Source organism: Solea senegalensis, linkage group LG14 (assembly GCF_019176455.1).
Source record: "Solea senegalensis isolate Sse05_10M linkage group LG14, IFAPA_SoseM_1, whole genome shotgun sequence".
Classification (NCBI taxonomy): Eukaryota; Metazoa; Chordata; class Actinopteri; order Pleuronectiformes; family Soleidae; genus Solea; species Solea senegalensis.
The window spans coordinates 4,900,536-4,925,521 of NC_058034.1; the positions used below are offsets into that span (position 1 = coordinate 4,900,536).

Genomic DNA, 24,986 nt, shown 5'->3' on the forward strand with positions numbered 1-24,986 from the left:
ACAAAATGTCATAGTTTAGTATGTCGTCCAAAATTTAGCAAAAATGTCATAGTTTAGTAGTTTAGTTTAGTATGTCGTCCAAAATCTGACAAAAATGTCATAGTTTAGCATGTAGTTCAAAAAGTCACCAAAATATCATAGTGTAGTATGTCGGCCAAAATGTCATAGTGTAATATGTCATACAAAAAGTTACCAAAATATTCTGTTTGTTTAGTATGTGGTCCAATATTTGACAAAAATGTGATAGTTTAGTATGTCGTCCAAAATTTGACAAAAAAGTCATAGTGTAGTATGTCGTCCAAAATCTGATAAAAATATCATAGTTCCGTCTGTCGTCCAAAATTTGACAGAAATAGTTATAGTTAGTTATAGTTATCATCTAACTAATCATAGTTATATTATAATTTTAATTTAACATTGCAGCGTCAAAAAGATTTGGACATCCCCTAAAAAGCGTCAAATTTCAATCCACCCAGGCAGCAAGAAGCAGGCACGCATCATTTTCTAGTTGTTTTATTATTATTTAAAAAAAAAAAAAGATTAAATAAGTAAATGTGGTGATAGAATGTTGCTGCCTTACACACTCCTATACTGGTTTTATTCATAAACTGTAATATTTTGTTACATCAGTCACCACAGTGCACTTGGCGAGGAAGTGAATTTCATTTGTGCCAATCCCAGTCTAAAATAAAAAAAAATATGAAAGAATAAAATGTTCCTGCAGCCTGTTTTTCCAAAAGTATTGCACTTTGTGTTTTCTGAACAATCACAAACAAAATGTCATTGCTGACAGACTTGAGACACTGCTGACAGTGAGGTTTGTGTATTATTCAGTGACTTTTACAGCGTTTACACATCAATGTCAGATGTAATTCTTCTGTGCTTTTGCAACGGGGAAAGATAATACTTTGCCACCAGGATATATGGGAGATGGCAGCACTCTTAAAAACAAGTATCTGAAAAACGTATTACATCAGACTTAACTTTCCTACAGGATAGGATACTATTCTCGGTGAACTGACCCTTTATATTTGTTGATTTTTGTTTGTCCTCTTGTGTTAATGCCTTGTCTTTTCCACAGGTGGGAGTGGAGAAGCTCAGGCTGACATTCTCTTTTCCAAGTGGGTTTCTAATAAAGCTTATGACAGCTTGCATTAGAGGCTGTGAGTGTAGCACAATGTAACAGGTCATTAAAGTCATATTAAATTACAACAAAACACTGTGGCACTTGGTGTACACTTACTAAAGACACACTGGGGGTCACCTCTGCCAGGCACACACCATTAGCTTTATTCTCCCTTTCATGTACACACACACACACACACAGACTACAAGCGCACACCGTATTCATTTGGGATGTGTTTATTTGTAACAGTAATACATGGTGGAATACGTAAATCAAGAGGGAACCGAAAAAAGAAATCATCTAAAAACCCACTGTAGAATGTCATATTCCTCAAGATAAAAATAATGTGTCAATTTACATTAAGAAACTGTTAGCTGAGGTAAAGTTAAAACAGGTCTAGAAATGTTATGTACTCAAACAGCAATGTTTCCCTTTTTATTTCAGCTTCTTCGCTTGTCTTCTAGTTTATCACGTGTGTGTTAAGTTAATCAAAGTCATAGTCCAAAAGGTTTCTCAAGTGACATGAGGACTCTGGCCATAAAATAGGGAGTCATTGGCATCACACTTGATGTAGCTGTAGCAGAGGATGCTGCAGTCCACGCACAAATGGTTGGACAGCAGCGGTTTTGGCACCTGAACAACAGACAGACAGATGGGCAGAGCATCACAGTATATGACTACAGTGGGAGGACGGGATGGAGAGCAGGAGCTGAGCGGGCTACAGTGAAGGAGACAGAGTCTCCGGCCTGCAACACAGGAGTAAAGGCTTGTGGTACAGAGACAATATAAAATATTGGGACATAATAACATGGGATAGTGGGACATGGTGCAGGGTTTAGAGCTAGATTAGTTGGTGAGGCGAAGACAAAAAACAATTACGTCCATGCACAAGAAAAACAAACAACGATTTTGGGGGAGAATCAAAATGAAGTGGGAGGACAGGAAAAAGAAATACATATGTTGGTATTGCTTGGGTTAATGTCAAGAGATTGCATAACTGAAGCCTTCCTATTTTATGGCACAGACGTCCAGCGGACAAAACGGTTGTTGTTGTTGTTATTATTTACAAAATGAGTTTGGCAAACCAACGATCAGATGCCTTAAAGCCAAGGTGACTCTATAACTCCTATAGAGCTGACTCCAGCGGCTTGATTGACTTATAAAATAAAAATTACATTTTTCAATTTGTTCTTTTCTTCTTTTAAATCGGTATTGTACAAAAGCTATAGAGAATGAACAGTTCGATCACAGGATCTGTTTGACTTGCAACACTTCCCTCTCTGGGTCCGTTCTCTGGCTTCTGAAGGAGTCTGTCTGCGAGGTGAGGCAAATCACTGTGTGTGTGTGTGTGTGTGTGTGTGTGTGTGTGTGTGTGTGGTGTAGCTGATTACTGTGCACAGCATAAGAGTAGTTGGTGTGTGAGTAGCTCCCAGGGAGTCTGTCTCTGCATAGTGATCCAGCAGACACTCACGAGAACGGTGAAAAATTGTCTGAACCAACAACCAATCAGAAGCAGCGATCCCAGTGATGCGCCATCCCCGAGAGGCCCGTTAAGAGTCTGGCTCCTCCTGTGGGACGTCCTTGCTACAGATGGAGTTTCTGTCCGTTAAAAGGAAAGATGAACACTCTAATCCCAATGAGCGTGCATGTGTGTAGGTGGGTGTCGGAGATAGAGAGGCACTGCTTGATTCAGTCCCTCCTTGGCAGCACAGACTCTGGCCAGACACAGGAGGCAGAGGGAGGTGTGTGAGAAGACAAGAAGACAGCGAGGAGGAGGAGGAGGAGGAAGGAGTGGTGGGAGAGACAGAGAGAGAGATAGAAAGGGAGGGTCAGGTTTTTGTCTATAAGGCCGGGTGTGAGTCACCACAGGGAGGAGAGAGAGGAGGAGAGGACAATGGCATTGGGGGGAGAACAGGACTGATTGACATCCCTCCTGCCTGGAGTGACTGACTTAGACGGTCCTCTCCCCTCAGGAGGAGGGGAGGAGGAGCACAGTAGGGACGGAGGAGATGGGGGACAGGTGAAGTGTGGAGGCTCCTCCCAGGGACTTGTTAGCCAGAGGAGAAGAAGGACACACACACACACACACACACACACACACACACACACAGGGTTCTCCTCGTGTTCTCTCAGTGGGAGTCAGGTCTGTCTTCCTTTGTGTCTCTATTTCTTCCCTTTGTTGATCTGGGCGTAGAGAGGGTCTTTCCCCTTCTGTGCAGACAGAGAGAGAAAAAACAGCAGATTTATTTTTATTTCTTTATTTTTTTTTTATTTCACCCGCAGCATGTGGCCTCTGCAGTTCTTCTTTATGTTGCATCATTAAAACGAAGGATCTCGGTTTCTGATTCATACTTTCAACTGAATGAACTGTAGTATCGACAAGCTGCAAGCCCCAACAAGTTTAACTTCCAGATCGGCAGGCGTTCGCTTGTCCCTGTACCTGCCGTGACCACAAGATGGCAGTAGCACACCGCTTTGGAGGAGGACTCCAGTCATCTTTCAGTGCATAATTCACCCCTCACTCTCAAAAACCCCTTTTTGTGAGCACATGAGTGAGTTATTGTTTCTGAGTGTGTAATTGTGATTGCACATGCACATTCTCTCCCACGCGAGGCTCCTTCCTGGTTCAGTATACCAGTCAGATGGAGAAACTAGCACCCTGAAAGACCAGTTATGAGTCATTATGTTTGTGTGTCTATCCAAACTGGACAATAATGGAACCACCTGTACCCACAGAATCAAGCCCCGCTGCAGTCTCTCACACGAGGCACGTTATTATCAAACACATAATTACAGCCAGCCACTCAATCTGCCATGTAGACAACTTGATTGTGGGACTTCTGACTGGATTATTATATTCTGACTGGTGACTGGTGCAGAGAGGTGTGCGTGCAGAGCTGAAGGTCTGCCAGCCACTTCCACATGAGGAAACAGTGCGTCATATTATCGTAATCTGATGAAACCTGACCAGAGAACATGACTGAGGAGACATTTCTGCTGATGTGAGAGATGACTATACATTCTCACAAGGTCATGTTACAGCATGCCACGGAATGCTGTCCTACTGTTAACATTTAGGAAATAGAAAGGTAGGAAAAGGTGCTATCTATCTATCTATCTATCTACCTACCAACCTACCTATCTTGGACAATCCAAGCTACTTCACTAAGTCACTTTGGGTGCGGTAGGTCTTGTCATTAAGACAAAGATGCTCATTAAGCATAAGAACAAAAGTCAGAAGAGACAACTGTCCTTTTAATCTCAAGTCCACAAAGTGGCCGTTCAGAGGAACTCTGTCCTGTATTATTTCATACATAGTTTGAGGGTTAATGAGGGTTAAGACCGGTACCCTGTTTGTGAATGACATCATGGTCGCAATGGTTGCAAGTTCGACTCCACCCCTGGCTGATTGTACTCAATTCCATTGTAAGTCGCTTTGGATAAAAGCGTCTGCTAAATGACATGTAATGTAATGTTAATGCATTTCCTCTCACTAGTATTTATCAGGACACACCTGGTTAAGGACAAAAGGAACAAATACAGCTCATTTTTTCCTTATGCAGTTATTTCTATTAATATTGTAGACTAGAGTGTACTGAATGTTTTTCTTCTGGACCTCCACTTATAGTAATGGACTTCTCTCATGAGTGAAAGGACACGTTTTTTTAAAACAGGTGTTCCACAATCAAAATCTCCCGAGTGCCTGATCTGTCCCCAGCTCTAACCGTAACTGAAAACTGGGGTGAAGGTTGAGAGCGGTGCTTGCTGAGGCTACAGAGCTGTAACTGCAAGCCTCACCACGGCCAAACAGTCAGCAGAAAGTAGCTGCCAGCAGCCATGAGAGAGGTGACAAAGAGGCTGAAACCAGCAGTGACAGCGAGCACACTGCTCAGGCCCTGCACCACACTTTCACCCTGCATCATCTAACCGGCGCTGCCAACTGCCAACACTCTTGCTTCATCAAACCCAACTGAGAAAGAGGGGAGAGAATGGCTGCTGGTATGAGTGATGTTCTGGTGTAGCACCAGCCCAATGGCCAAAATATCGAGCCTGGCCGGTCCATGTGTGGACATTTATTAATCTACTGTATATATGTGTGTGTGTGTGTGTGTGTGTGTGTGTGAGTGGACGGCCCTGGGCAGCGGGAGCAGTGTGAGATTGCTCACTGAACTGTGGAAACAGGCCATTTCACGGCTGAGACTCGGGAGCATTGGCTGGACATGATGAGATCACCCAAGAAAAAAACACTTACTCTCCCTGTAGCCTGAACACATGTCTGTCAGGGCCACACAGTGGGAGAAGGAGGAGGACAGGACAGGACAGGCAGTCATGGCCAACAACAAACGCAGGCGTTTTGGCTCCGGTACGAGCACAGGTGGTGACTGGATCGATCACAGGTGTGTGCTGGTTTGGGGTATAACTGGAGCTGTTGCACAGGTGTGCGAGAGTGTGTGTGTGTGTGTGTGTGAGAGAGAGTTTGGTAAGATGTTGAAAGCTAATGTGATTGAGCAAGTAAACACCATATGGGAGCAGCGTCACTGGACCAGGACCAAAATAGTCCACCTATTCCAGAGAGAAAACGCTGCGCTTCTGGCCACAGCACAGTCAGTCTGCAGCCAGACTCAGTGCTTAGTGCTCCGCTATCCATCCTCCCACTTAAGGCCTGCACCCACCTGCTGCCCTGCAGCTTTCAGACAGTCTGAATATGAGGAAGCCGGCCAACGGGGGTGAAGGGCTGCTCAGCCAGCCCTCCTCCTCTCCTGGAGTGGTGAAGGACTCGAAGGCTTCTTTAGGCTTTAATTAATGCCAATTATGCCAGGGCACTCATTAATCTTGGCACCCTAGTATTAGCTGATGAAAACAAACCATTACATTTTTCCTTGTGTGAGTGCCAGCAGCTATCATTAGGGAGCCACAGTCGGGAATTGTGTGGGTGAGGACACTGGGTAAGGAGGCGAGGATCAAAATGGCTCTCTTCTTTAGTCTGTGTGTGTGTGTGTGTGTGTGTGTGTGTGTCCTCAAGTAGGCAAACTGCATGTTAACTTGTCTCTAAAAGCTAAATCAAGTTGTATTAAGTTCCACTGTGTAAAATTTTGATTAAATTGAAGATAAAGTAATTATGCTTCTTGTTGTTTTTTATAAATGTACAATCAACTGATTGAATTTTTCATTTCCCCAGAATGAGCCTTTTATAATTATATCAGGAGCCGGGTCAGCTCTGCAGAGGCTGCCATTTTGGACCACAATGGAGTTTTGATGCTCACTGAAGGCTACAAAGGTCCTTCAACACACAGGTGAGGAATATTCAGCTGCAACACACAACTTCCCCAATAAAGGTTGTGTGAAAACACACACATCATCACCACTTCAATGAATTGATTGCCTCTATCACTTCAGCTCTCTTCCACTAATGCACACATTACAAGTTACATCAAATCACAGAACGTATATACAGTAAAGCATAAAAAGACAACATGCATCGTGAGTGCACATCACGGGCAAATCCCAGAACATGTCCAGTTCACTGAGGCACATATTCTGACTGGCTGTCATGGAAACAATGAGGGCACAGAGCACTATGACCACAATGAAAAGTCACACATGCACACACGTCACTTTATAATAAAGGTGTACTTACACAACTCCATGGAACGCTATACACCAAACACAAAATGAAATACGCGTTTCGTTTGGACATGCGTGACAGCAAAAAGAAAAATCAAGCAAAACTGTGAGATGAAAGTAAAGATGGAAATAATATGCAACACACGTCAGACACAAACGTCAACCAGAAGAACAGATACAGGCAGGAAGGTGAAGGGGGGGAGTGGTTAGTGAGGAGGAGGTATTGATACCTACCCTGCCCTTCCTCTATCTAGCTCCCAGCCTCTGGACTGTCCTGGTCTGGGCTGGGATCTGCTGTTTCACTGGGGCAGGGCGACCCAGAACCACACGCCTAAAGAGGGTAAGAAGAAGTGGAGGAAGGAGAGGCAAAGGGTGGAAAGATTGATGGAGCACAAGAAGAGGAAAGCAGAGAGAGAAAGTGAAGAACACATCGGCGAGAAGGATTTCTCGATCAGTTACGACTACAAGAGTGAATAAACACAGAAAAGAGAAAAGCTGTCAATACTCTGAAGGAGAAATAAGGACATCTGAAGTGAGAGACCACATCCAACACACCCTGTCTCCTCTGAGAAACACTCTCTAAAACACACACATGCAAGCACTCATTTACAGTGGTCTATTATGAAGGTCTCTGTTGAGTTTATGCTATTGATCTGTTGTTTTTTTCTGAAACACTTGTCCCACAGAGAGTGGGAGGCTGTTTTTCTGCCCACACTCCTTTTTTCCCCCCAGTCTCTCTCTCTTTCTTTCTTTCTTTCTTTCTTGGTAACCTTTCCATCTGACTCACTCACTCAGTGCCACCACCAGTGCACATTTCACTGGGCTGCATAAGCCTTTGTGTTATTCAGGCCTGCTGACATTTTCAGCAGTGTGAAAGTTCTTTGTTTTTTCAATAACAGCGGAATTGGACGCATAAAACTAATGTTTCATGTCTGGAAAGTGGAGGGCAAGAGTAGAAAGAGGCAACCGTGAAGGAAATAAAAAAAAATAGAAGGGAGGGAGGGAGAAAGGGATAAAAAAATGACAGGGAAAGTATGAGAGAAGTCTTGTTTTTTTTTAAAGGACACCCATTCTTCAAGGACTTTGGTCAAAGTCAACAGGAATTTCTCCTTCCACGCATAAAAATCTATCTTAATCTTCTCATCTTACTGAGGTGCTGCTGGTAAGATAAATATTAATTGCTACTGGAAGAATAATTGGGGTACCTCCTCTATCTACTATCTCAGAGATGAGTCTGTCCATTTAGACACAGTGATGTATGAATGCAACATGGCTGGTATTAATAACAGCTTAATGATGTCTCTGACAATTCCTGCAGTTAATTTAACGCTGTGTTGACCAAGCACTGGCACCAACACGCTCAACCACATCCCTATGCAAGCATGCCACTGACCATGTCCACGCAGTAACACACACTAGCAGTGCACACTCACACACACACACGTATGAAGGGCTACAATGGTGTTGGGCCTCTAATCAGCTAAAGTGATTACCTGGCTCGCCAACACCCCCAAAAGGCTATTTATCAGGGAATCTAAAGTGAGTTATTAAACGCACACACACTTGACTAACTCCATTCACCTCCCCTGCTGTCCTCACACACGTGCACACACACTACACTGACTCCCATTCATTTAGACAGCCTAAACAAAGTGTTATGGCTAACCTTCATTAATAATTGAAATCAAAAATGAACTAGTTACACACACACACACACACACACACTTACAGCATCTTCCTCTCCACTGCGACTAGGGCTGCCCTCCGCTTCCCCGAATGAGTCGTCTGTGGGGGGGTCTGTGGCGTCGGTGGGGGGGTCACTGACATGGGAGGCTGAAGACTTGGAGGGAGAGCTCTGCCTGGGAGCCGGGGTGGGTGCTGTACAGGATGAGTTGAGTCAGACACATACAGTAGATACCATGTAAACATGCACATAATCTTCCGGTTGCAAAACAAATTCCTGTTTTTTTTGGCCTTCAGAGTTGTGATTTGACCGGCACCTACTGGACGATACCACCTGTCAATCACACTGCTGTCCACTCATAGGTACTATACTTTATCCATAGGCTTCACTTCACCACAAACTGCAAGCCTATGTCATATAGTCAGACGTCGCTACACAACAGAGCAGACGGAGTGCTTACGTGAGTTGGTGGATGGTGTCGTGGACGTGACTGGTGTCAGATTCATTTGTGAAATGTCAAAGTCATCACAGTCGTCCGTGTCCTGGGCAGTGCCCACGCGGCTGAAGTAAGTGCTGAATGCCTCTGAGGTTCCTGCTAAGTTGGGCTGTTCAGCCTTCTTTAACGGCATGGCTGGAGGCTTCGCCAGCTGAAAATCCTGAGAAAAGAGGCAAAGGTTACTCAAGTCAACACTCATTAAACATGCAACCTGTCCTGCACTATTTTTAACTGGAAACGATGAATGCATCTCGATGTTTCGTGTTGTGTCTGTTTTTGTCCAATCTGAATTTACTTTTCGGTCTCTGTCAACAGTCTCACCCATTAGAGTTTTATGTCTCAGGGGTAATGGGTGAGAATTTTGGAAGAAGCAAACTCTAAATCTCGGTCTCAACATCCTCCCCCTTTGAGATAAAGTGCAAGTGACATGAATAATAATAAATAATAATAATTTGAATAATTTTTTTATAAACTTAATTTGCACAAGAACCACACGCTAGAAAAAAAAGGGCAAGTTGTAAATTTTTCCCGTAAACATCATTCATCTGTTCCCATCAGAATATCTTCATGAATCAACTCTCCCCACCTTGAACATCTCCTTGGTCATCTTCTTCCCTCTCTCCTCGTGCTGCGGACTCGATGACGCCGAAGGGGAAGGTGCTGAAGCGCTTGCTCCAGCAGCTGAATGGCTCTCGCCAGCTGGAGTCACAGTTGTGACGGGGGTGAGAGTCTGGAACATGGCGGTGGGCAGTGTGCCCACTGGCTGGGCGGGGAGGTAGGCTGTGGGGGAGAAGGCTCCGGCTGCCATGGCTGCCCACTGCTGCTGGGTGGCAGGGAAGATGTTCGCCTGGCCCCAGATGAGAGGCTGGCCGCCTGGCAGCACCTGAGCTACTGGGCCTAGTGGAGACTGGACTCCAAAGGCCAACGGTGTCTGTGCAGCAAATGCCTGCTGGGACCAGTGGCCGGGGGGAACTGCTCCCATTGTCACATAACCTGGTGGTGAAGGGTTAGACATTAAAGACGAAACAGCAAAGAGTGGTTAAAACACTCACAATGATAAGTTCAACTGCTTTTCCCCCTACACATAAACACACACACACACACACAAAGAAAATCATCTCTGCAACACCAGAGAGTGCTGCCCTACTTCTGCCTGCAGTTACTTGGTGTCTCTTAATAGTCATAGCAAACTCTTATAATCACCTCCAAAATGAGGCAGACTCATTATGAAAAGGCAGAGCAGAGCGTAACACACACTCATTAAAGTCACTCAAAATCATCAGGAGAAGCTCATTATATGGCCCCAGTCTGAACTGGCATTAACAACCGCCCTGAGTGATCCAATCATACGCAGCTTGTGCCAGGTCTGAGCACTCCCAGTCCGTCCTGACCTTCAGATCTGATCACAAAAGAAAAAAACACATTCAAAGATGGTTTGGTGACCACACTTTCTGAACTGCAGGAACACTATTCATCCTCAGGAAACATTAGCGGCCGCCTCCTCAGCTGACATTCTCTGACTCGCTGCAGTTTGACTGTATTTTCACACTAGTCAGAGCCCACACATTGTAGCCACTGTCATAATGTTAACCGCCAATCATTGCGGGAGTTCTTTTTCTAACAGTTACAAATGTATTTTACCAGTGTGAATAGTATGGCAGAACAATGAATTGCTTTCAAATTGAAACAACCTAATTAACAATTTATACCATCCTATATGTTGCTGTTCTATGTTCTAAACCTATTCAAAAATGTGAAGGTTCTTATCCTTCCATTAGAACACAAGTATAGAAAACATATAAGATAAGCCTCTTTTTTAAAATGAAATAGTCTAAGAAAAAGTGTACAGGAGTTAATATTCTGACAGTATCTCATGTGACCATCACGCTCCATCATGAACAGTTATAATTATGAGTGAAAACACAAATGAAATGTGCGCCAGAAAAATCACAATCAGATATGTTCAGCCCCAGTGAGTGGTGCTTTGTTTCACTCAGCTACTCTTGTCTGTTATTGTGTCTCTTTCCGTGTCACTCAGGCAGAGATACAGACACTGAGACATTGACATCAGACATACAATCCAACTTGTTAAAATCATCATTTTGTTCTATTGAACAGTCATGACATCAGTGTGTATTTGAACAAAGGGCAAAGAATGTTAATACCAGGTTCTGAACGAGGCATATAACACACTTTGAACCCGCGGCTGCTCTGTTACGCTGACTAATGCAGGGACAAACAGGGCTGAAAGAATGAAATAAACACAGAAACCACATAGACCTCCCTGTGCATACAAACAATCCTTCACAACAATTATCCCAGCATGTTTTATTATTTTCTTCTGACCACCATTACAAGTCAGCAGCATCAGAGACGGCAAACTAATGATGCATTCCATATTCAACACAGAACCATCACCACCTTTTCTGCTCCTTCACCTCACCTTCATCTACATTTCAATTCTATTCCATCCCCCTCGGTTTATCTTGACACCTCTTCTCCTTTGACGAAAGCTCTACATCTCTCTCCTGCTGCGTTTGTCTCTCTTTATGTGCAGCAACGTTGTCTTTCAGCAGAAAATGAGCAAGGTCCTACCTGAGGGCACTGATGCAGGATTGAACGGCGCAAACAGTTCTGTGGGAGGCTGCAGGCCCAGCGTGGGGTCAAGGGTGTTGGCTGGAGAGGCGGGAGTCTGTGTGGGTTGTGATTGGAGATTGGGGTTATAAAAACAATAAGAGAGACACCTCAGTGGAAACACGGTTACGGTTCTGAAAGATGCTAATCACAAACTGTGAGTATAACAGCTACTCACCGATGGAGAGGTGATGTCAGGTGGTGTGGACATGTCTCCAAAAATCTCTAATTGGTTGATATTCTGAGGATGGGAGAGAAGGTACACACTAACAGTCAGACACATCAACAACACTGTTTTAGTAAATATGTTCTCTAGAGCAGTTTCCATCCCAGTGTAACATGCATCACACACCGCATGCAACACAACAACAGCTCAGTAAGTTTGTGGTACCTACCTGAGCACTGTGGCAGCAACACAGGTGAGGACACAGAGCAGTGAGGAGAGATGGAATAATGAGATGAAATGATTGACAATGATGACATACCTACCTACCCAGAGTTATTGTAATCTTGATCATGTGCTTCAGCAGCTGCTTGAAATACAGACTCCCACAAACCCTGCATCATTACTCCACCACTGTCTCTTCTGGACAAGTCGTGAATGTTCTCCTCGTACAGAGGATATGTAGTGTGCCTCCGAGGGGAAAGCTATCAAAGAGTGCAGCCCTTCAATTTGATCTGAATTTGTTCTGTATCATTCTTTGTCCTCTCACAAGCTCCCTGTGATCCTTCTCTTTTGTATCTTTCCATTTTTGCACATTTATAATATCTTTAGGCCAGTGCTGGCAAGTGAAGGAAACTATTTTTAGTCGATACAGGAATTTAAGCCTTAAATAAATTTGAGCTTTGCATAAATCACAAATGCAGATACTTTCTTTAAAGATAATGAATTATACATGAGAAACTCTTCCCTGTTGTGAGCTTGGGTCGGTCATACATCGACCACAGAATTCTTTTTTATATAATATCAGAAAATTGATCTGTGTGTGGCGTTACTGTTACAAATCTGTTAGTATTGTTAAAAGAGAAGGGAATAGTCTATAATGTGGACTATTGAATCTGCCATAGCAGATAAACATCAGCTCAACAAGGTGATAAGCCTGATGCCAAGATACACACAATGGAGCATCAACAGGGACTGATAACAGGGTATACACAGGATTAAATCCATAAAACACATTTTAACACTTTTCTTTAACAGAAATACCCATAGTTGTTTCTGATTATTTCGCTAGTGAATAATGAGAGACTTTGCTTATTTTCCAGCACATGAAAAATGCTGCAGCGAGTGTTCAAGCAGCACAGGAAGAAAACCATCATAGACTTTCTCTCCATGACTCTTTGTTCTTTATGTGTATGATGATGGAATGGCAGGTTCAGTTTGCTGTGATTAACACCGCGTTATGATGTAACCATCAATGAATGCTGTCCACCTCTGACAGCCACTCTGACCTTTAATGGCGTCTTTAAAGGACGACCACTCTGACCTTTAATGACCATTTTTCCAAAAAACGAATCCTTCGTCTTTCACACACACACACATGCAGGTGTGGATGTGCAGGTGCACTGATACATACAGTACGGGACTAGACTCTCATCCTATCCAAACCTGGTTACTATAGCAACTGCAAGATTGCATGTTTTATTCACAAGTGACATGGGTCAAGAGTTGGGGTGACTTACAACTAGAGGAGAACAAAAAAGTGGTGCGGTACAGATGAGGACAGGAGATCCTCGGAGGAAAAAGGTTTATGAGAGCTGATAGGTAACGTTATGTCAAGGCCAGAATATATAAGTCTGTGAAAACATGAAGACAACAAAAGCACTGTGCTTTATGTTTGCAAAGCTCCTTACCTGAGTCACCATTCCCAGATCTATCAGATCTGCCACTGCCTGCTGTTGCTGCTGTGGTTCAGTTTGTTGTTGTTGTTTAAGGGGTTGATTATAATTATGATGCTGCTGCTGCTGCTGCTGCTGCTGCTGCTGATGATGATGATGATGATGATGATGGAGGTGGTGGGGGGTGACTTGATGATGTCCGTTCTGCAAGTGCAACCCCAGTGTTAGATGTCAGGTGGGATGAGGATGTGCACACTCATATTAGCTGCTTCTCATACACTCAAGAGAGTTAAGTGAGGTGAAATGAGGCGAAATTAGAACAGGAAATGAGATGATCTGCAGGTGATCTGAGAAACGACACACACACACACACACACGCACACACACACACGCACACACACACACACGGGTGTTTCTTTTCAGAGTGAGAGACCGAGTAAAGATTTAAAGAGGTTTCAAGCTCATCCCTACCTTACGTGTAAACTACAGTACTGAGCTGGGGTTTAAACCGCCTTCATGTTTCTGTAAAGCCTGCTCCCCTTGTGTCAAGAACCACAGTGTGAGACAAATGGAGAAGCAGGCAGACACAGAAACCTGAGCTGCTTGAACCACCTGCTCCATGTCAAAGCAACAGCACCAAGTGAGTTACATTACAGGGAAAAAACAACCACAACATGTTCCTCCTTTGCTCTTTCCTTGTTATTAAACAACAAAAACAAGCATGTGAATGTAGCCTATCAACAAGGGTTGTATTTCCACCTAAAACACAACATATCTCAAACCAAACTACTACTACTTTTCTTCCTTTTTTTTTTTTTTACCCATTCCTGACGATTCTACATCATCGTCATCATTATCACTAACAATAATGTGAAGCACTATAACTCTGCCAGATCTTTCTCCTTCACTGGCACTGAAACATACTATGCAGATTGCTCTGGCAAAGCAGTATTTGTGTTTGGTGCACTACAATATTGCTGAGTGTATTTTTTCTTTGGATGAAATCATGAAGTATCGCCATCATTAAGGGATAGTGAAGAACAATAACAGCTTCCCCAGAACTAATCAATTGTGGAAATACTGTCCATTTTTCTGCAGCTACTAACATTTGAAATTAGCCTGACAGATTGAAACACGCAGTATCTATTCTATACTGTCTTCCTCACTAAAAGCTGCTGCTCATTCCTCTTGTTTTCCATCTTTACTCACTTTCTGTCCATCCCTTCTTCTCTTGCCCTGCCAAGTATCCCTCTGTGCCCATTAAAAGCTCTTGCAATCTCTTAGCCCGGCCCTTTGTCTTCATCAGTACAGCCACCACCCATCAATTAGCCATCTCTAGGGAAACAGTAACTACCTGTGCACATGTGTTCTGCATACAATTAACGCAGGCCCCTTTAATTAAAGCCACCTTGCTGACCCCCTGTTGTGTGACGGATCACGTTGACGTATACGCAAAGAAACAAACACCCGTCACCACACAGCAGCCAATTTTAATAGAAACATTTCAACTTTACGGCCAATTTAGAAACATTCATACATCATATTATATCTAATGTGTTGTGTCTGGTTAGCTCCTTCAATTTTAACCTTTACATGTGTGAAGGTACTGAAGGCACAAAACCCACACTCTCTTTAGTTCTTACAGGGTCAAGGGCTCAATAGAATAACATGATGTGTGTGTTTTATTGATTTTCCATCATTTACAAGGGTGACAGAATAAACAACAGCAGAAATGGCTGTAGACAGCTGTAGACAGGAGGTTACATTTCTGCCAGTGATATCATTTCATCTGAGGTGAAGTATCAATAGTGTGTGTGTGTGTGTGTGTTTGCGTGTGTGTGTGTGTGTCATCTCTTCACACTGTCATTCCTCCTGCTAAAAAAAATGAACCTGCTGCTGCTTTGGTCACAAGCAAGCAATGATATTAACTGTGACGTTTGTGCAGCAGATGACAACTAACTCATTGTGAAGATATGTCTTCATATGTCATTCATACCCTTTATATGTAGTTTGTGTTAAGCTGAATTGGTTTTATTGATTTTATTTACAGCGAATTGCCTCGCTTTGCAGTGTTATTACATTGTAGTTCCTTTCTATTGCAGTTATTGCAGTTATTAGAAATTGATGATTTCTCCTTGAGGCTGTTGTTGAACACCAGCAGGCTACGCACATTTACGATTCAATGTGAATACAGCATTTTGACATTTGGACAAAAATAGCTGGTATCACTGCATTCATCCCAGAGAGCTCAGCACAGCAGTAGGTTTTCTACCTTCTGTAAGTCTGGATTTATCTTGAAATTGAGTTATCTTTCAATTACAGCACAGACTGGCTACCACCAACATAGTGTTAACTTTCTATTATCCGTTTATATCTCTGTGATCCAGGGTTAACATACTCCCCCTGACTGCCTGGAAAGCTGGAAAGACTTGAATTTGCTGTATTTATTTAAACCAGAATGGATGACTGGTCCAGTTGGTTGCACAACAAGAGAGAAATATTGGATTTGTTCACATCCAGACACAAGCCAACATAAAAGCAATCCAAAAAGCAGCATGGGTTGTGAGCTGGGTGAGGAGAAAACAGAAATACTATGGCGCCTGTAAGCTTCTTAGCAAAGATTGGGAATAATATGCAGCCAGAAAACTGTGAGACTGATTCCCAATGTACCAACATTTCTGAAGTCAGATTCAGACTAGCAGTAGTGACATGGGGGGAGTCCAGTTTTAGCGGTTTAGAGATCACTGAAGGTGGAATACACACAGAGATGGTGGGCTTAGGTTAGACTGAGAGAAGATCCCCTGAACAACAAGACGAGAAAGTGCGTTGACACAGACATACGGGACAGCAACATAGTTATTGTGAGTGTGAGGATTTTAGCAGATTAAATCAGGCAGCAATACAACTAGCATCTTTATAGGCAGATAAAGAGTAGCTGAGTTATAGTGCAACCTGACAGTGGTCAAGGTCATCTTTCATTATAACCACTGGCAGTACGAGCCAATAAAAAGAGCTTACACACAGAGTCTGGTTTCCATGATTTCAGAGGACATTATATTGACTTACATTCATTTCCTGGAGACTTACTCTAACCTGAACCATAACTACGACTGACCTACACCTAACCCTCACCTCATCCTAACCATTCCACATGTCTCCACCTTAAAATGTAATCATTTACACAACCGGCTTTTTGTCTCAGATTTAGGTCCCCACAACATGAGCGGTACCTGGAACACACACATGCACACACACACACACACACACAGATTTCTCCTGCAAAGACACATGAACAAGGTGATAACCTGTTTCCTGCTTCCCTGGGGTATAGTTTAAAACATGAGGCCATGCACATTTTCAGTCCGTTGTATGATTTATATCCATTAAAATAAAGTGACAGCACAGTTTGGGATGATGTCATGCCGGTCTTCACTGGATTCAGCACTTGCAAACCACAGCATGGCATGCTTCACTGAGTAAACTGACACGACACACACATCCACACACATATAACATCCCAGTTAACCATAAGGAGCAGGCGCCACGGAGGATGAGGAGAGCCACCACAGCTAAAGCAATAGTGCAACACACTACACAAGAGCACTGGGTCCCAGCAAACCTCTCAGGGAAGAAAAAAAATCACAAACACACTGGATCACTGTGTGGGAGATGTGTTAAGGGGTAGAAGAGGCAAAATTGGAGCTTCACAAGGCTCCAAAAAGCGAGCCAGAGGGAAATGATTTACAGTCAAATGTGACAGCTGAGAGGTTTGTCTGAGAGGGGGAGGCAGGCTGAGGGACACGGGCAAACACACGGTCACTCACTGGGTGTCGCTTTGGGACATCATAGACCCCTTCCTTCTGCTGACTGGTGGGCACCTGTACAATCCACCAATAAAATCAGAACAGCCAAGAGAGCCTGTTACCTCTGGATGAGGAACATTACGGCACTGCGACACCAACGTACAACCCTGGAATCTAGCTCCTGGGGAATGAAATCAATCACTAGTGTGTGTGTGTTTGTGTGTGTGTGTGTGTGTGTGTGCATATGTTAATCAGAATTAAAATCTGTGACGACTCGTCTACTTGCCAATCGGTCTACGCTGATGGTCCCTCTTTCTTTGTGCCTCTGTGCCTAATAAAGAATGGATAAGGCTGCTTATCACACTCCCTGACATGTAATAACTCAGATTGTCACACACATGGAGACATGTAATATCCATGTCACACGGGCAGATAGATTTGACAGTGTGTGCAATGACAAGAAACAATGAGCACTGATAGCAAAATGCTGATATATATTTATATATATATATGAATCATGGGATTTCTGTGGTTTTTTTTCTCCTGAAATGACACAACATTTGAGATAAAGCTGTTTTCCTCCCCAGATGGATTGCCCTAATCAGACTGTGTGGTGAATGAAATAAAACCAGCACTGATGAAGAATGTGGATATTTGTGGCTGTGCTACAGTGTCCTATTCTTTCTCATCGTCTTGATGCCTTGTTTACTTCTTCCACGTGTTTATTTACAGAAACCTCCATCTTTATTCATATGTTAGTTCCTCAGTGGCAGGGGGTTGGTTAAGGCTCACATTTCTTACAGTTTGTGTGTGTGTGTGAGTGTGTGTTTGTGTGTGTTTGTGCATGCACCAGCACTATTTTCTATTCTCAATCCATTTTATTTAAAGATCAAACGAGAGGCTGGTGATTAATCTTTCTTTCCCCGCTTTCTTTCATCTCCTCGGGAAAAAAGTGGGAGGGGAGGCGAGAAAAGGAGGAAGGGTCCGCCTTCCAAACAGGCCAGGAATAACCTCCACATCCCCTCCACGTACACAGTACCCTCCCCCTCTTTATCCCTTGGAGATCTACCCATGCCTCTGAGGAGTACACCCAGAGAAAGGCTCGTCTTCCCAGGTTAACTAGCTTTAGCTGCCAAGGCCCTTGAGAGAGTTGGCTGGTTGTTCACCTCTGATTCTTACAGTATTATTATTATTATTATTATCTTGTTTTTATGGTTTAACATTTTAAAACAGGGGCAATTCACGAGCAGGCCACAAAATATAGCTGACCCAAGATGTGACTGGTAGAAGCTCCTTTGCTATAGTACAACGCAGACTTCAAGATGATGACAACGTAAGTCAGACACAAGCAGAAAAGACAAGCTTGTGAATACCTGATAAATGCTCTCTTCTGATTGGTCACGGATGGGCTCGTGTCCCGCCTCAAACACAATGTACTACAACGTCAGCAGCAGAGGGATGAGAGGAAAACAAGAGCAGGAGAGAAATTGGAAAATGAAGAAACTAAGAGAAAAGTGATGAAATTGTAAAGGACATGAATCAAACAGCATTGTCAAAGGGTTCTAATCAAAGTTAGCAGTAGAAGATAGATAGATCCTGGTGACACATGGACGACAATATCAGTAGCAAAACATTACCACAGTAGCTGCGAAAATAAACACGTCTTTCGGTTGATCATGCACACCAACTGGCAGACACACACAGATGCACAGCAACAGTTTCATCTCTTACTGTAGATGACTCCTCATTCACATCCACAGACATCTGAACCTCCAGACGGCACATATTGTGCTGTTACCACACAGTGACAAAACAGGGGCTGTCTCCCCACAGTGCACACAGAGAGGAGCAAGCTGACTGATTAGAAATGAAGCAACTGACAGCAGCAATGTGACTGGAAGTTACCTGGTAGACTGGGTCCTCCAGATCCTCCTCCAATATTGTCTGCCGATTGGCAGCGGCAAGGAAGAGGCGGGAGAGAAGACAGAAGAGAGGGAAGAGGCAGGGAGTTATGCCGGCGAGGTAGAAAGTACAGGTGGAAAGCACAGCAAGACATGAAAGCTTCGTAGCATTTAGATAATCATTTTAGCAATCATCAGAGAAAGAGCGATAAAGAGAAATTAATCAGGGTGCATACAGAAGTCAGAGCAGAAAAAAAGGTGATATAAGCATAAAAGGCAAATGATGTCACTGATGAATGCCAAGAAGTGGCAGCTTCTTCTGTTATTCACTTGCTTTAATGTATTTTCTTGACACGCTTGTCAAGACTCTTTTAAATGGAGCTCATCAAACAACAGAAGCGTACCTGGTAGACGGCCTGCTCACACTGCTTGTCCTTCTGGGCCTTCTTCTCCATCTCCTCCCTCTGCTTTATCTCATAGATGAGCTGGAACAAGTCCCGCAGGTCCAGAATCACAGGCTCGGCCTTCAAGGACATGGGCATATTTTCCATCAACAAACTATACACACGTTATGTGGTGATTAATGTTGTGTAAACCTGCTGTGGGTCATGATATGTGATTGAGGCCATGGTGAAACAGTAATATGTCCCGATTCCCTCGCCTCCCTCACACATATCTGCACAATCACTGCAAACTGTCTTCTTCCTCTTGGCCTGGTTCAGACAGTGACAGGAGCAGTTGCTGTACCACCTTTTTGTCAGGGGAACAAAAGTACTGACAACACACCCATTAGATGACTCGCAAACGTGTAAGTGCTGTCACAGCACAACACCAACAAGTCTTATAGTACAAAGGTGTTTCAGAACTAATCAATTATTGACTGGAGTGGCGTGCAGTGCACCCACAGTTCACGGACTGAACGCTGCCTTGCATAAAGTCCTTCTTTTTTTTAGCGCTGCTGTTCCGCAAGATGTTCTCAGCTGCATATTGCTGTTAGACACACGGTGTAGACTGCGGCTCGTGCTGATCCAACACTTAAACGCACTGTCACTCTGTCAGACTTAGAACCTCTGTGCATTTGACAGGGAATGCTAATCTCCATCTTGTCCTGCCATCTCTCTGACATTCCTTTTTGCTTCTGCTCCATCAAAACTTGTAGGTAAGACGAGACAGGGGAAGCTGAGACATGCAGTGAATGTTAGAGCTGTAAAGAAGAGAGGGGAGAAGTTGGGCAGCTCATAGGACGACAGAGACCTCAATGATCTTTACTTAGGTGACTCATTTACAGCCTATGGCAACAGTGAAATGGGGGTGATGCCACAGGATAAGCAGAGCAGACAATTGCCTTGGGCCCTGCGTTGAGAGGGATCCCCCAAGAACAGCTGATTACATTAATCAACAGCAATAACGATTCTGTCAGAACCCCCTTAAATCGTATGTTTGGCTATGTGCAAGATACTGCGATAACATCATCAACATCATAGGGGCCCCCCAGGTTGTTTTTGCCTGGAGCCTCCCAAAGTCTCTTGAGAAGCCCCTGCAAAAATGAACGATTCATCTAAAGACTGTTCTTCAAAACTACTAAGAGCAGTATTCTTTGCCCAAATGACATTCTACTGTTAGTTATGGGTTGGGTTTCCTTCGGTATTTACTTGGGGGTACTCATCTTGTTTAAATTCAGTAAGCGATATTGCCATTCCACAAATTACTTGTCTACTTCTCAGTCCACCCCCAGAGAACGTGTCTGAACACAATGTTAAACTGAAGAAAGTGTACATACATTTATATTGCAAATATTACAAGGTAAAAACCCGAAAGACACTTTCAGTCTGGGCAGGCTCGACTACACACTATCTGTGGCTTCTCTTACGTTAGTTAGAGTTATAAAACCCCAGCACCAAATAATGCATTCAAAACATGCACTTACTCCTAAAATGTGAGGGTTTGTTACGGCTTAGATCAATCCCACTGATGATTTGGATGAATTAAAAATGTTTTTATGCTAAAGTAAACTGAACCATATCAAACTGAAAAATTCAGTGATGTGACCTACATTTGGGTAGTAAGTGTACTACCCAAATGTAGAATGTACTTTCCACATTCAAATGAGATGCAAAAATCCACTATTATTATTACTAGTATTAAAAACTTCTCTAAACACTAGTATTATTGAAATATAACACTTGAGTGCACATTCCGTCCAAAAATGCTAGACTGTGCAGTGATGGCTTAACCACTAAATCACTAGAAGTGTATAGAGGATTATACACTTCTCTAGAATATATAAGTGAAAGTGTTGCATACATGTTACTAAAAGTATAAAGAGCTATGAATGGTAGTTAAGGATATAAAATCATTCCCTTCATTTGCTTGTTGTTGGTCTGATTTGATCACAGTAATAATGTCCAAAGTCACAAAAATAAAAGATTAAATGAATATATCGTTGAAATAGCTTTCAACGTCTGACAGTACCTAAGTTAGATGATGTAACTAACTTGTAGATCTTTATGGGAAGACTGTGATGAACTACCATGGAATCCTTTCCTTTACATAGCGAGTGAACTTCCACTTCCCTAAAATATCCTAAATAAAACATGCTGTTCTTAAGCTGAGACTTTGGGTTAAGTGGTAAGCCAGTTACTTTGAACAACATTCAGTCGCGGTCTTCGTGTCAACAGAGATGCTCTGTTAATTCACATCAACTTTCCAATTACAGCATGAGCTTCTGCCATAAGCTCTCTGCCTACAACCGTCTCTTTGCCTAGTCCACCGCAAATAGACTCTGCTGCTCATGATGGCAGGTTTCGAACACTGAAAGTGGGAGTAAAATACAACCGTGACCTTTCCGCCGGCACACATCAGGTTAATGACATGTTAGTTGACGGATGAGAACTCTGCCTCTGACAGCGTAGCATTTGGTGAGCAACGTTTATTGTGTGAGTGTACCTGGTGTTTATGTTGACTAAAGCCTGGTCTGTGTGTGTGTGTGTGTGGGTGTGGGTGCAAACGTGTGTGTGTGTGTGTGTCTAAGTCAAAGAGCAATGGCTCATGGCCCTAGCAGGATGGATATGCCATTAGAGCTGGTGACACACACTCAAATCCTCATCGACTCACTATGGGAAATCAATATGGCTACAGAGCGAGCCAGCTGGATCCAGACTAAACAGGCCAGGCACACAGACACAACAATAGCAACAGGAATCATAACAGGTGCAGAAAGGGTACTCAATATCACACGGAATAGGTTGCTGCAGGACGAAACATGAACCTGTCCACACACGCACAAAACCTAAAGCTAGAGCTCTACCGTGGATGAACAGCACAAAAGAGCGTGAGCACATGTTCAAGGGTCCTTATCTAAATGTCAAGAGGTTCAGGCTATTGAGAAAAGCCTCTGATGGATCACACATTAAGCTACACACAAAGGGCGCGGGCCTAACGTGCAAACACATGTAAAGCACTCGCACACATCTTTACATGCAGACACTGACCGACTGTGCCGTCTTGATAGCCATGAAGCGGTGGTTCCCTTCCTTCCCGCAGACATATCCAAAAGCTCGGTGGTCTGTGATGTCCTTGGCGATGTAGGAGATCTCATGGACTGCATGGTGGTGTAGGAGGACCTGGGGGAAAGGATGTCACAGAAGGTTTGATACAGCTATAGTCAGGAAAGTACAACTTAGTCATTGTATAGATTTTACTGATATAATATGTTGGTTTGTTCCAAAAGAAAAACTGATCGAATAATGAATCAATTTTTAATTGAATATTTCTCAGGTTTGATGTCCTCAGTGTATCCTTGCAGCTAAATAAACAGTTTTCCTCATTATCTATACTTTAAAGACCTTAATGGAAATCATTTTGGCAAGTAGCACTTGAATGAATTAAAAAAAAATCAAAAAAAAATCAAATGACATTTCAAATATTCCAAAAAAAGAAAGAAAAGAAGCTGGCATCAAACAGTGAGCAGCATGAAGCCATTCAGTCATAGATAAAGATACAAAAGGCAACTGAAGAACTCCCCAAATTCCTGTGCACTGCTCCAAAAAACTGTGGGAAACTCAGAGGGGAGGAAAAAAATGACACAAATGCCCTGAAGTGTGCATACAGAAACAAACGCATCTCACACAGAGACCTTGTATCCTTTATTAAACTGTTTCTAGCTCCCCTGCCCTCTCTTGTTTAGCCTGGATGGGGAGTGCCAAGCTGGCATTGCCCGTGGCAGATGGCAGTGTTTTTCCTGAGGACATAGGGGGGATCAGTGACAATCACAGCTCGACAAGCTGTCGACTTGATCACTTCATCTGTGCCCTCTCTCTCTCATCACACACACACACACACAACTCGCATCTAAATATGTGACGTCCCTCTGTTAAGTCACACTAAATGTCTGCTTTGCTGTTACAGTCTCTGCCAGCTGCATGCTGGGAGCAGAGTCACACACAGTCAGCATAATGACCCAGTAGCCCTTGAATGCATGGATAGGGGTTACAGAGCTATACATCAGAGGCTAAATACACACATCTTAAAGCTTAAAGATATTCCAGAAGAAAGCACGGCCAGTGTGTGTCTGTGTGTGTGTGTGTGTGTGTGTGTGTGTGTCTCACTTTCCATTTAGGGACACCGGCTAAATGATGACAGCATTCACAGTAGCCACTTGAGACACGCTTGAAATGCACACCGCTCTTTTTAGGAATAGACCTCGCTCCTATTTTTTATAGTGAGACTGTGAAATCCACAGTTTCTATGAAACTATTTGCACCATTTTCAAAGTAAAAGCACTGCAGCCCTCTTGACTATCATTCATTTTTGACAAGGCTTTTATTGTGAAATATTTGCAGGAAGACACGCAGGTCCATAATCATAGTTTGTAGTCATTTTACTGCCCAGACTTTTCTGACCCGCAGAAAACATTTTATTATAATATAAGAAAAAAAGAAAAGACACGTTTTTATATCACTCTCTGGGGAGGAACTGTAACGTTATCATCTTGAACTGTTTATTACTGATGAACATTTCTAAAGTGAGGTCAGATAAACATAGCAGCAAGCCATGTGTCTGAGACACGGCACGGTAATGCCACTTAAACGGGGTGAACTGGTGCAGACACAGCCCCAGCAGAAACAGATAATCATTGTATGACTCAAGTCCTCTACTCGTAATTTCGATAATTAGAGTAATGATTATTATTATTATTATCATTATTATCTCCACTGATTGATCTGTAAATGGCGGCTGAGGCAGTGCATGTATAGTACGTGCACACGCACACACACATACACACATGCACGCAGAGCTCATTTACACAGGTTATTGAATTATGTCTGGGTGAGTGGTGAGGTGGCAAAGAGGCACTCTGATTCAATAAGAGCCGGGAATAAGATGATCCCATGAATTTAATTGTTTTTGCAAGCAAAACTCAGAGAGAGAGAGAGAGCGAGAGAGCGAGAGACTCCACATTTGCATGTGCAGATTGTCATGTCTCGTACGAAGCAGCCATTTGATGTGCAGATTTAGCGGAAGATATTCCACAGGGATCTTTTCACAGGAACAGTCACATCACAAACAAATATAGTTATATTGGTTAATATCTATAACACTGTTTGAAAATAATAACACAGGCGGACGACAAAGGGACAGACCTGGTTCTCATGTGTGTCGTGAGAAACAGTTATGGTCCTGATACAGAAATGCTTCATGTTGAAATGTGTAATAAGCTGTGATTAACTACTAATAAGCTAATATTAAATAATATCAAAAGTTAATCACAAGTTTCTAATAAGACCTAAATAGACCTATAATAAATGTGTTAATTATGCTTTCATTAACACTGGTATGGACTTATTTATGTTTATAAGCATTTTAGATGGTGTTATAC

At 43.0% G+C, this 24,986-nt stretch overlaps 1 protein-coding gene across 6 annotated transcripts in view; it reads right to left on the reverse strand.

The window, feature by feature from the left end:
• Positions 1 to 1,346: 1,346 nt before the first annotated feature.
• dab1a (DAB adaptor protein 1a) overlaps positions 1,347 to 24,986 on the reverse strand; it is a 70,102-nt gene continuing 46,462 nt past the window's right edge. For 2 of the 6 annotated variants that reach the window (XM_044043827.1, XM_044043826.1), the window contains exons 5-15: positions 22,600 to 22,731; positions 19,513 to 19,632; positions 19,113 to 19,151; positions 13,420 to 13,608; positions 11,744 to 11,806; positions 11,527 to 11,623; positions 9,518 to 9,924; positions 8,896 to 9,091; positions 8,481 to 8,629; positions 6,986 to 7,082; positions 1,347 to 3,337 (exon numbers count right to left, since the gene is read on the reverse strand). In XM_044043827.1, the coding sequence (XP_043899762.1) occupies positions 7,002 to 7,082; positions 8,481 to 8,629; positions 8,896 to 9,091; positions 9,518 to 9,924; positions 11,527 to 11,623; positions 11,744 to 11,806; positions 13,420 to 13,608; positions 19,113 to 19,151; positions 19,513 to 19,632; positions 22,600 to 22,731 (1,473 nt within the window). In that variant the 3' untranslated portion in view covers positions 1,347 to 3,337; positions 6,986 to 7,001. Of the gene's footprint in view, positions 3,338 to 6,764; positions 6,781 to 6,985; positions 7,083 to 8,480; positions 8,630 to 8,895; positions 9,092 to 9,517; positions 9,925 to 11,526; positions 11,624 to 11,743; positions 11,807 to 13,419; positions 13,609 to 17,228; positions 17,283 to 18,580; positions 18,644 to 19,112; positions 19,152 to 19,512; positions 19,633 to 22,599; positions 22,732 to 24,986 lie in introns of all 6 variants that reach the window. The other 4 variants (XM_044043829.1, XM_044043830.1, XM_044043831.1 and 1 more) reach the window with 4 other exon arrangements.